The sequence below is a fragment of the Salvia splendens genome, chromosome 21, assembly GCF_004379255.2.
Source record: "Salvia splendens isolate huo1 chromosome 21, SspV2, whole genome shotgun sequence".
NCBI classification, from domain to species: domain Eukaryota; kingdom Viridiplantae; phylum Streptophyta; class Magnoliopsida; order Lamiales; family Lamiaceae; genus Salvia; species Salvia splendens.
The window spans coordinates 22,694,821-22,708,660 of NC_056052.1; the positions used below are offsets into that span (position 1 = coordinate 22,694,821).

At 37.9% G+C, this 13,840-nt stretch overlaps 1 protein-coding gene across 1 annotated transcript; it reads left to right on the plus strand.

The window, feature by feature from the left end:
* Window positions 1-10,209: 10,209 nt before the first annotated feature.
* LOC121784388 lies at window positions 10,210-11,549 on the plus strand. Its single transcript, XM_042182535.1, has 3 exons — window positions 10,210-10,222; window positions 10,358-11,200; window positions 11,308-11,549. The coding sequence occupies exons 1-3, from the start codon at window positions 10,210-10,212 to the stop codon at window positions 11,334-11,336; spliced, it is 885 nt and encodes a 294-aa protein (XP_042038469.1). The 3' UTR covers window positions 11,337-11,549.
* Window positions 11,550-13,840: the final 2,291 nt, after the last annotated feature.

The following is a 13,840-nucleotide window of genomic DNA, read 5'->3' on the forward strand; positions in this document are numbered from 1 at the left end:
CGAACTTTGGTGCTTTTTTCAACACTTTGAAGAACGGCAGTTGCTTTTCGGCTGCTTGGGAAAGGAATCGATTCAGTGCGGCTAGACATCCGGTTAGCCTTTGCACGTCATGTATGGACTTCGGCATTGCCATGTTTTGAACGACTTGAACTTTTGAAGGGTTTGCCTTGAGTCCGTCCTTTGAAACCCAACAACCCAGAAACTTTCCCGAATCTACCAAAAAGGTACACTTTTGGGGATTAAGTTTGAGGTTGGCTTTCTTGAGCACGTTGAGAGTGGACTTGAGGTTGTGCTCGTACTCCGAAGTGCTTTTGCTTTTGACGACGATATCATCAACATACACTTCGACCTCCTTTCCGATCAGGTGCCGAAAAAGCTTGTCTACCATCCTTTGATAAGTGGCTCCGGCATTCTTTAAACCGAATGGCATCTTTTTATAAGCGAAAATGCCGAAATCGGTAATGAAAGCTGTTTTCGGAGCGTCACTCTCATCCATCAACACTTGGTGATATCCTTTGTATAAATCAAGAAAACAGAAAATTTCGAAGCCGATCAAAGCTTCTACTTTTTTATCTATATTCGGAAGGGGATAGCAATCTTTAGGACAGTGCTTGTTTAGATCGGTAAAATCTATGCACATCCGCCATCCTCCTTCTTTTTTCTTGATCATCACAGGATTGGCCACCCAGGAAGGATATTTCACCTCGAATAGTACATCCGCTTTTAGTAATTGGCGGACTTCGTCATGGATGACTTGGCTTCTTTCTGCCGCAAAGAGTCTTTTCTTCTGTTTTATCGGCCGGACCGAAGGATCAATATTTAACCGATGAGTGATTACCTCGGGGGGCACTCCGGTCATGTCCAACGGAGACCATGCAAAGACATCTTTGTACTCCTTGAGGAGCTGAATGGTCTTTTCCCGGAGTAGAGGCGTTCCTGCGAAGCCGACCTTGACCGTTCTGGATGGATCATCTTCGTATAACTGAACGGTCATTGAGTTCGGCTCTGAAGTGACTTCGGTCATCTCGCTTGCCTCCGACTCCGGTTGCTGTGATTGCTATGCTTGATGGTGCCGAACTGATTGCTCGGCACTTTTAAGCGCAATCTGCAGACATTCTTTTGCTCTTTTTTGATCACCTCGGATGACCGCTATCCCACCTTTAGTGGGGATCTTGATGGTGAGGTGATAAGTAGAGCAAACGGCCCGAACTGTGTTGAGCCAGTCTCTCCCCAGGATGATGTTGTACGGGGACCGAGCTTTCACCACAAAGAACTCGATCATCGTATTGGAGCTTGTAGGCGCTTTTCCCACCGTGATCGGAAGGCTGATAATACCTTCAGGGCGGGTGTCCTCCTGGGCGAAACTTTTCAGAGGAAGTGGAGCCGGACTGAGCCGAGCTGGATCCACTTCCATTTTATCGAAACATTCTTTAAAAAGAATGCTGACTGACGCTCCTGTATCCACAAATACTCTGTGGATCAGTTTGTTTGCCACCCCGGCTTGAATGACAATAGCGTCTTGGTGAGGAGAGATGGCTGGGACGGGATCGGCATCTGAAAATGTAATCATTTCGTCTTTCTTCAGCCTTTTATGTGTTGGTTCCTCTTGATTGGAACTTCTGCGTTCTGCTTTTAGGGACGACTTAGTCTTCCCGGCTGGGAGAGCATCAATAGTCAGGATTACTCCATCGTATTGCGGCTCGTCGTCGTCTTCGGGATCCTCATGCCTTTTCGGATCCTGAGGATTGCAGTTCGCACTTCTCTGCCTTTTGTTCTTTTTCGGCTGCTTGCTTTGGTATTTTTTTAACGTTCCTGTTTTCACAAGAACATCAATACCTGCAGCCAAATCTCGGCACTCCTCGGTATCGTGACCGTGGGTTTGATGGAAGGAGCAATATTGATCCTGAAGTCGCCGTGCGGCTGATTTCGTCATCCGCTTTGGTTTTTCGAACATATCGGAATGTAGTTCGAAAATTTCCGCTCTTGACTTGTTTAATGGTACGAACTGAGCGGGCGGCTTCTCAGGATTGAGACGTGGACCCAATCTGCCTTGTACTGGTGCCCTTTGAATTCTTTCAAAAGGAGTTCGGCGAGGAAGCACCTGGTCGCTTTGATCGGGCTTCCTTTTGTCTCCTTGGGATGAGCTGTCTAACGACCGTTTTCGACGGTCTGCCTCATCCGCACGAGAAAACTGGTCCGCAATGTCCCACATTTCTTGAGCTGTTTGCGGACCGCACTCCACGAGCTTTCTGTAGAGAGCTCCGGGCAGGATTCCATTTTGGAATGCCGAGATGACAAGTAGATCATTGAGATTATCTACTTGTAGGCATTCCTTATGGAATCTCGTCAGGAAGTCGCTGATCTTTTCGTCGCGACCTTGACGTATAGAAAGCAGCTGAGCCGAAGTGATTCGGGCTTCCGCTTTCTGAAAGAACCTCCTGTGGAAAGCATCCATGAGATCTCGGTAGGATCTGATGCTGCCTTGAGGAAGGCTGTCGAACCACCTTCTGGCGTTCCCGATGAGCAGCTCGGGGAACAGCTTGCACATGTGGACCTCATTGAGACCCTGGTTCGCCATATTATATTGATAGCGTCCCAAGAAGTCATGAGGATCCTCTAGCCCGTCATAAGTCATTGACGGTGTCCGATAGTTCCGCGGCAAAGGAGTTCGGGTGATGTCGTCCGAGAATGGAGTCTTTAATGCTCCGTACATGGCGAACCCGACATCTCTTCGGTACGGAGGAGATGGAGTTCTGTGGTTCCGGTACCGAGGAGGAACATGTCGGGGTTGAGGATTCTTTCTCCTGGAAGACACGTCACTACTGCGGTAATGACTTTCATGTCTGGATGAGGAGGGAGAATCCGCCGTTGTCTTCTCCGACTGTTGGCTCTTCTGCAGGAAGGTTAAGAACTCCTCCTGCTTCTCGGCCAAGAACAGCTTGACAGCCTCGTTCAAATCAGGCTGCTGGGAAGACTCGGTGTGTGGACCTTTTGAGCGGCTTGCTCCTTCTCCGTGAGAACTGGAAGTAGATTTTTCACGAGGCTGCTTTCCAGGCCTATGGGCTGCTGGATTAGCTTCCTCATGGTTATCACGGACGGAGGCACGGGTGTTATGTGATCTGGTATGCATTTTTTTTTTTGGTAGAAGAGGATCAAAAACTCGCTTTATCACAAATTTGGTTCTCTGTTTCCCACAGACGGCGCCAGTGATGAAGCGGCGAATTTTTGATGTTTGTAAATGCAGGAAATAAATGAAGATCGACACAGAGATTTTACGTGGTTCGATTTACTGAGGTAAATCTACGTCCACGGGGAGAAATGGGGGCAGGTTTGTATTGCTTGATCTGCGAATTACAGCTTACAACGCTGGCCTGCTTTATGATATTCTCTCTAGAGAGCTTTTTAGAATTTAACCGAAGAAGAAGACCTTATCTATCTGACCTAGGTTCTATTTATACAGTGAACCAAGATCGTGGCATGCAGCATTTATTAGGTAGTGGATGTCGTGGAGATCGTGGCGACCTTGCATGGGTCCACTATCCTGCATGAGTTAATGACTGCTTGACACCACTAAATAGATCGTCGGTGTAGTGGAGGTGGAAATCTTGCATGAGTCCACTATCTCCTAGTTCGGTCGAATACTGAGACCGAACTGCTGAATTATTGCCGAGCAGCTTTTGCCGATCTGAGAGTAGAGCTTGATGCCGACCTGAGAGCAGAGCTTGATGAGTTGGCTTTCACCGAGCTGTAGGCTGGGGCCGAACTCTTTGGTTGTGCCGAACTGAACTCTTTAGTCACGCCGGACTGATACTCTTTAGTCATGCCGAACTGATACTCTGTCTTGGGCTTTACTGCTGTTGGGCTTGTTTAGTACGTACTCCATCAATATTCCATCTCATAAAAATGAAATTTCAGTCTCTTTTGATATTCGGGATATCCACAATTTAAAAAAATGTGACTTATATTCCATTAACAATTTACTAAAATTATTTAACATTTTCTAATGTTTGTCATGAATCAAAATGTGATTTTATTTTACAGATTGAGGGAGTAAGTCTATAAATTAAACTGAAGAGTTAATTCTTAATTGGAATGTTGTGTATTATAATTTCAGACAGACTTTTGTAATTTGTTAATTATTATGATTCGTTCCATATACAGATCAGCAAAATTCACAAACACATATCTCGAATAATAAAGTTGTTAAGCATTAATTTTGAGTAGATATGAGTTGATTTGAAGATGGGCGGTGGAAAAGTTATCTTTATTCTAGTCGCCGTTGAACAAAATTGTGTGGCAATTTAAATTAATGCATATAATCACTTCCAATTTGCAGATAATTAGAGATATACATACCATATATAAAATGTGGAATATAGAATTAATTTCAATATTTCTATCAAACTTGAACCGTGCATATGCGTTGATGTTTTAGATTAAGAGATGAAAGGCTCAAGTCGGCATATATACTGAAAGTAAAATTTTGTGACATACAGTCAAGAAATATATCGCACAAATCCACAAAGAAAATAAACCAGAACTCTAATTAAATAGAAAAACGCAAAACAACACTAATCACCTACTCAATTTAAAAGCAATCAAAAGCAACAACAATCGACAAAAAAAACATAACAAAAAATACTCTGGGACGCCTGACACGACAAAAACAATCTACCTGTGTGTCGGTGAATATGTATTTATAGACAAAGCTAGGGTAAACATCCATTTTAAAATAGGAATGCGGATGTGTGAAACATGAATAATTATCTACTCCGTATTAAACATGTAATGATGAAGTTGTTACGAAATATGATTATTTTAAGAAATTGAATCTTTACCATAAAATCCAAATCTGGACCAATAATTCATTAAACAAAAAGTTACTAAATACTTTACTGCGATTTTACAAAGACAAAACACTTACATACACGCGTGTATCTTACGCGCTACAACGTGTATTGCCTGTTATTCACAGGCAAAATCGATCTTACTTCGAATGATCGAGAGTATACACAATTAGGTTCGTAACCAACTCACAATCTCACAGTATAATCAAACTTGCCACTGCCCATGTTTAACCCATCATCAGTAAGCCTACCTCTGAAAGACAAAAATATTTGTCTATAATCAATTAAATCTCAAACTCAAACTTTAAGGATTCAAAAAAATAATTTGGACTATAAATATAGTCCAAATTATCAAATTACAAGAGCAAAAATATAGATTTAAGTAGAGATTCTTTATTTCTTAATACTATGAATTATTTTTCCATAATATATCTACTAAATTTATCATTTTCTTATCATAAACCAATTTATTTTCACATTTAAGCTTAGTCAAGTGGAGTGCTATCTGAGGGATTATATTTGAATTCTTATGACTGAATTGAGATTAGTGGTGTCATGTGTACGGTGTACCTTTCGGATTTTTAGAACAACAAAAAAGAATAATTAAAAATTGATTGGACCAATGTCAAGTGTTTTTTATTTTTACTTTTAGCAACCAATTAAATTCTATTTTCCATATAATCGAATTGTTTCGTAAAAAAATAGAAAATCAAACCAAATCGCACTCAAGTTCAACAATTCGATTATTCGCTGTCATTCCATTTTGCTCACCCTACTTATATTACTAAAATGTTATTCCATGTAACTATACGAATTTATTTTGATTTTTTTTCAAACTTTTATTTTTTAATCTAAATTCACGAATTTTAGTCTTTTGTTATTTTTTTTCTAAAATTAAATTTTCTCTAAATGGCAAAAACGATATTATTTAGAATAAGATAAGTTGTCTATAAATATACAATTTTTTGAGATTTTCTGATTTTTTTCCCCTCAACCATAGATTTTTCTCTAGAATCGTTTAATGCCTAACACTTTGTTTGAAACTTTGGTATGAGTATTACAAACGCATACGTTATTATTGATATAACAAACACATGTGTCTCAGTAGTGAAATGAATTTTTAAAATGAGCCATATTTATATATTTTGAGAAGACTCGTGTAATTTTAAGAGACCTAATTGAATATGGCCCAAACAAACAACGCACACTAAACTAATTTTATACACTCGTGAAAACTTACATACTTTTAGAGGGCCTGGTTTTTTTATTTTGGTAAATTGCCTTTAAAGTCTGGAGTTGTTACTCTATTTTACAATAACAGTATGCTTTTTAAATATTAATATTGCAGCACCTATAAATAACCGATAAATAACGAAAGTGAACTTCAATCTCAATTCGTTGAAAGGATCTTACTATATGGTCGACGATGGAATTGATTGACCCCTATCTTGGATCCGCATTGACGTCTTCTCCATCTACTATGAGTGGGTGGTTAATAAAAAAAGTCTGTTTGGTTAAAAAAAAGTAACCGACTTTTTTTTCTACTTTTGGAGTATAATTTGGCACGTGAAATAGTGCATGTGTGGGGAAAAAATCTTTTACCGCACATGATAACTGAACAGAATACACATGAGTTGGAATTTTAACAATTTTACTATTATTATGTACAGTGCGCACGTGACAACTCTTGCTCATTTATGGAGTACATTTTGTTGTTTCGTTTTATTAACTTATAAATTACTACTATAATCTTTAATTAATTGTATTATAATCGCCAGTTGTGTATGTAATGTATCGTCAAACCATGGGCTCAAGACTGTTAAATTTGTACGGATTAAAAAGTTAACTATTGCTATTAATCAAAATCGGTCTTACTCCCTCCGTCTCATAAAGATGGTCTCATTTTTCCATTTTCGTCCGTCACACAAAGTTTGTCTCATTTCATTTTTCATCATTTTTGGTAGTGTACCTCGTATTCCACTAACTCATTCATACTCACATTTTATTATAAAACTAATATATACTAATATATAAAAGTATGACTTATATTCCACTAACTTTTTCAACTCACTTTTTCAACTCACTTTTTATTACATTTCTTAAAACCCGTGCCCGGTCAAAGTGAGACAATCTTTGTGGGACGGATGGAGTAATTTATATATTCTATAGCTAATTAAGTGAACATGTAACAAATCATATATTCATATTTATAAACACACGAATTTAGAAGTGTTGGTTATTTTATGAATACATAATTGCTTATTAATTTATTAAAACTCTTAAATCTTGTCTCACATCGACTTGATGATGATCTTAGCTCATCTATATAAATATGGATAACCCTCCCCCTTATGAGGCTTTTTAAGAGGTTAGTGGCTCATTTCTAATATGGTATTTGAGCGGACGCAAGTCGATGATGAATTTTATCTCTTCTCTTGCCTACCCACGTGATGGAAGTCCGATGTGTCATTCCGACTCATGCGTGAGAGGGTGTGTTAAAACTCTTAAATCTTGTCCCTCATTGGATAACCCTCCTCCTTATGAGCTTTTTAAGAGGTGAGTGACTCATTTCTAATAATATAATAAGTATATCTTACGTTTGGTATACATGGTAGTCTAATTTTTTAAGATATAAGCAATGGCGGATCCAGGAACAAATTATCATGGGGTCGAACAAGATAGTAAATATTTATTTAAAATAATTGTTTAAATTAATTATTTTTATAAATATATTTTTTAATATAAATAATTCATGCGAGTATCGATATTCTTAAAACAACATACTCCACTTTCTTCGTCCTGTTATAAGCGAGACTCTTCTTTTGGATACAAAATTTAAGAAAAAGACGTTTATGGAGCTAACTGAAGAAAGAATAAAATATGATCTTAGATAAACAAAGATGCAAATAAATAATAAAGTAAGAGAGAACAATTATGTTATATTACGTATTTTGACAAAAAAAATGACATACACATAGCATAATTTTTCTATAACATACCAAATTTTTAAAGATTAAAAAAATTGAATATGAATAATAAGGTTGAAAATTTAAATTATAAAACTAAGAGTAGAAGAAATTAAGAAATATTTACTTTATATAAGTAGGTGGTTAATTTAGATAAATTGATTTTGATATACTGTAAAAAAATATTACTACTACTACTATTTAACATTAATTGATAAGATGGGAAAATATTTTTAATGGACTTCTAAGAATTAATTCAAATAAAGAAAATATTTCAAAGCCCATTTTACAATTAGATAACATATTTAAGATATTTAATCTTTTAAACTTAGTTAAATTTATTGATGCCGGTTTATTCTATTTCACGAGTGAATATAAGGATGAGAAAACAATAATGACATCGCCAATACCATTCCTCTTTCTCTTCGAAAACAAAAACCGCGGAAGGACTCTTCCCCTCCAACTCCTTCGTTCTCGACAACAGTCTACCCATCCGGCTGCCTCACTTCCTTCCTTTCTCTCTGATCAGTCTCCTCATCATCTCACACAGCGTGAGGACGTGAGGTGGGGGCGGAGACGTAAATGCCGTAGGGTCGGAGGCTGAAGAAAGTAACTTTCCGGTGCACTCCGTGGCAGGTGGTGGGGTCGGCCGACCCCGCCCGACCCCACCTGGATCCGCCAGTGGATATAAGTACATAATAATCTGTTAACTTTTTGTCCTTCGAGACATTAGCTTATATAATATCAGATAAATAGAAAATGTGATTCGTAAAATTCACGTTTTATAGTGATACTTAATCTTCAGAGTAGGCATAATTGTCATCTGTGACATGAACTTCGGACTTTATATATGTCGTATTTAATATAATTAAGTTCAAATATATTACATTATTTCTAATGACTTAAACCGTTAATAATTAAATGACTGGAAGAATTAACGAATTTCATTGCTCTAAAATCAATCAATTGTTATCTATCTATACCGATGTAACTTCCGTTTGAAGAAAAAAGAGAATTAAATGTTGGAACATTTTAATATGGTCCAACATAATCGTCTAAAGATTGTATAATATTTATGACTATTTATTGGATGACCCGATTACGTGATCTACTAAGTTAATATAACTTATAGGGTCAAACGATCATCTATAAAAGTATGAGGACTTTTGTGCAGATACTAATTTGGATAACTTTAATTTTGTTATGGGTGAAATTAGAGTTATAATAAAGTTAGGGACTTATTCTCTAATTTGCGGTTATGGTCCCCAACTATTAACGCTATAAATATGTCAATCTCATCCCATTCCGAAAGACAATTCAGAAACTCAAGATTTCCAGATTACAGAGAATCTGTGAAAAGCGTTAATACTTGGAAGGCCAATCACCAATCTCAAGAACAACATGAATTCGAATCCATGTAAGCTTCCGCTTTATGTTTATCGATCGTTTTCAACTTGTATGATTTATGTGTGAATCATTAATTTGATTCCAACAATTGGTATCAGAGCCAATACATGTTGGAACGAATTGATAATTCGTTGATTTATAATTTTTTGTTGGATTCGGTAATTATGTGATTAATTCGGATGAAAATTCGAAACTGTGTTCTATTCATGCGAAATTGTTTGAATCTGTTAAGACTTTTGATGAAATCAAAGTTTATTTATCTGCTGTTCAAAATTTAGTTTTCACTGACTGCCGTCCAATTATTCCGGTGAACGGCGACGTCGCCAAGTCTCCGGCAACGTTGCAACGGTTGACGGCGGTTAGGGTGGTTAAACGGTGCCTTATTTTCATGAAACGGCGCGACGGCCTATTATAAAAACTGATTTTAGTTTCTTAACTTTGGGGACTGCTGCAATTTTAATTTCCGTCAGCAGTAGCCAATTATTTCTTGTCTTCGGTCCATAGTTTTATAAAATGTTTGGGCAACTTATAATTTTTTTTTTTAAGGGCCGTGATTTAATTTTTATTGGGCCACAAAATTTGTTGCTATTTAATTTTAATTTATTAGTCGTTTGTTTGAACTTGTACAAACAATTACTTAAAACAATTAATCGCATTTAATTGTTTTGATTATTAAGTAATTAATTAAATAATGACTTAAAGCTTTTGTTGTTTATCATTCTAAATAAATTAATTAAAGCATTAACTCGCCAAAGTGGGCTCTGATGTGTAGATTAATTTTATTTGGAATGTGTATTATTTGTATACTTGAAATACATGCGAATAGTTAATCGGCCCAAAGGAAGATTGTTATTTGGCCGTGTTTCTTGTGTACTTTGTGGTAATAATATGAGATTATCCTTAAGTCATTGTGGACACTAAGTCGGCCCAAAGGAAGACTTATTGTTTGACAGGAAATGATTATCTATATTTGATTACTACGTATTAAGATGTCACTTGCAAGTTATTATTTTGTCCAAAGATGAAATTTTAATGTTGTGCCGACTTCTTGAAATGGGAATTGTCATTATTTAATTTATTTACTTATTATTTACGTGAGCTAATTATTGTCCTACTTGTTATTTTGTTCTTTGCTAGCTCAAGAATCTGCTATTGGTTTTCTAAATTCCATTCCTGTACTAAAAGGCAATACCTATGCATCGTGGAGAAGCAAGGTATTGATTGGTTTGGGGATTGCAAATTTAGACTATGCACTTCGGACGGAGCAACCCGCCCCTCTTACTGATGAAAGTTCCGATGAGGATAAACGGAATTTTGAGAGGTGGGAACACTCCAATCGCATGAGTCTTATGATTATGCAACATGCCATCCCTGAAAACTTTCGCGGTACTGTCCCGAAAGAAGCAACTGCTAAGGAATTCCTCGAGGCCATTGATATGAATTTCGCAAGCAATGAAAAGGCCGAAACGGCTTCATTGATGCATAAACTTGTGACTATGAGGTATAATGGCCGAGGGGAAATTCGGGAGCACATTATGGAAATGTCAAACACTGCTTCAAAGCTTACGGCACTTAATTTGACGATCAGTGATGATCAACTAGTGCATTTGGTTATGATATCTCTTCCTCATCAATTTGATCACTTCAAAGTTAGTTACAATACTGTGAAGGATAAATGGTCATTGAATGAGTTGATTTCTCATTGTGTTCAAGAGGAAGAGAGGTTGAAGCAAAGTAAGACGGAAAGTGCTCACTTAGCAACAAGCTATAGGGGGAAACGAGGAAAGGACAAGGGAAAGAGGATTCTTTCCGAGTTCGCTAAAGGGAAGAGGATTCTTCCCGATTCCTCCAGAAATGTTGCGGGTCCATCTGCAAAACAGTTTAAGAAGGAAAGATCAGGTTCAGTTTGCTTCTTTTGCAAGAAAGATGGACACAAGAAGAATGATTGTGAAGAATATCACGCTTGGCGCGTGAAGAAGGGTACATTTTTCACTTATGTTTGTTCAGAAGTTAATTTAGCTTCTGTACCTGGACATACTTGGTGGCTAGATTCTGGTGCTACTACTCACATAAGTGTGTCCATGCAGGGTTGCCTCCAGTGCCGAAAGCCGATTGATGCTGAAAGATTCATCTATGTGGGCGATGGCAAACAAGTTGAAGTGGAGGCAATAGGCACATTTAGATTATTACTAAAAACTGGTTGTTATTTGGATTTAGAACAGACTTTTGTTGTACCGTCATTTAGACGGAATTTAATTTCTATTTCTGTATTGGACAAATTCGGTTATACTTGTTCATTTAGAAATGGTAAATTTAGTCTTTATCTACATTCAACTTTGGTTGGCACCGGTTCTCTTTCTTATGGTGATAATCTTTATTTGCTTAATACTATTACTTCATTTAATGAAGCCCTGCATGTGAACTCACAAGGTACAAAGCGTAAATTAATGAGTGAGAATTCTGCCACAATTTGGCACAAACGTTTGGGTCATATCTCCAAACGGAGAATAGAAAGACTTGTGTCAGATGGAATTCTTACCATTCCCAATATGGCAGACTTTCAAGTCTGTGTTGAGTGCATTAAGGGGAAACAAACAAACATTAGGAGATTTGAAGCCAATCGGACTACAGACGTCTTAGAACTTATCCATACAGATATCTGTGGACCGTTCCCTACTGCTTCTTGGAATGGTCAACGATATTTTATTACGTTCATAGACGATTATTCCAGATATGGTTATTTATATCTAATAAGTGAAAAATCTCAAGCACTGGATACGTTCAAGAGTTACAAGGCCGAGGTTGAAAACCAACTTGGCAAAAGAATTAAGAACGTCAGATCTGACCGTGGTGGAGAATACTATGGTAGATATGACGGCTCGGTGAACAACGTCCAGGACCTTTTGCCAGATTCCTAGAGGAATATGGAATCGTTCCCCAGTACACAATGCCTGGTAGTCCTACCATGAATGGTGTTGCTGAAAGACGAAATAGAACCCTCAAGGATATGGTTAGAAGCATGATTAGTCATTCTACTTTGCCAGAATCCCTTTGGGGAGAGGCACTTAAGACCGCAACATACATCCTAAACCGTGTACCTACTAAAGCAACTGCCGTAACCCCTTATGAATTGTGGACGGGCAAAAAGCCCAGCTTAGGTCATTTACATGTTTGGGGTTGTCCAGCAGAAGCTCGGCCTTATAGGCCAAACGAGCATAAATTGGACTCTAAAACGGTAAGTTGTTACTTTGTAGGTTATCCTGAGCGGTCAAGGGGTTTCAAGTTCTATGATCCCACAACTAGATCATATTTCGAGACGAATAATGCAAGATTCTTTGAGGAAGTTGAGTTTGGGGGGGAAGATGGTATGAAGAATGTTGTCTTTGAAGAGGAAGTAATTTCACTTCCCTTCATTCCAGAACAAGACGACACTCTCGTAATTCCTGTTCCGCCTCCCGAACAACAACATGAAGAACAACCTCAACCTCCTCAAGAACATCATGAAGTAGTGCCACTTAGGAGATCCACTAGAGTAAGGAGACCTGCAATATCTACGGATGAATATATTGTATATCTCCAAGAGCATGAGGTAGACATTGGAGTGATGGAAGATGACCCAGTCACCTTCCGTCAAGCCATTGAAAGCTCTAATGCTCAAAAGTGGATCGATGCTATGATTGAAGAGATTAAGTCTATGCAAAGCAATGACGTTTGGGATCTTGTCCCATTGCCTGAAGGTGCAAAACCCATTGGTTGCAAGTGGATTTTTAAGACCAAACGGGATTCGCAAGGCAATGTGGAAAGATATAAGGCTCGTCTTGTAGCAAAAGGCTTTACTCAAAAAGAAGGCATCGATTTTACCGAGACTTTCTCTCCAGTTTCAACGAAAGACTCATTCAGAATAATCATGGCACTAGTGGCTCATTTTAATTTGGAGCTACAACAGATGGATGTAAAGACAGCGTTTCTTAATGGCGACATTACAGAAACGATTTATATGGTGCAACCTGAAAACTTTGTGTCTGGTGACCCAAAGAAGATGGTATGCAAACTTAAGAAATCCATCTATGGTCTTAAACAAGCGTCTCGTCAATGGTATGTTAAATTTCATCAAGTTGTCGTCTCATTTGGTTTTGAGACGAATCCTGTTGATGAATGCATATACTATAAGTTCAGTGGGAGCAAATTCATTTTCCTGGTTCTATATGTCGACGATATTCTACTTGCTTGCAATGATGTAGATTTATTACATGACACCAAGAAATTTCTTTCAAGAAAATTCGAAATGAAAGACCTTGGTGATGCTTCTTTTGTATTAGGAATCCAAATACATCGGGATCGTTCCCTAGGTGTACTTGGATTATCACAAAAGAGCTACATCGATAAAGTGTTGGCAAGATTTGGCATGAAAGATTGTAGACCAGGAGATACCCCTGTGGCTAAAGGTGATAAATTCAGTTTAAATCAATGCCCCGAAAATGAGCTTGCAAGAAAGGAAATGGAATTACTTCCCTATGCATCGGCTGTGGGAAGTCTTATGTATGCACAAGTATGCACGCGTCCGGATATTGCGTTCATAGTAGGCATGCTAGGTAGATATTTGAGTAATCCCGGTATGGA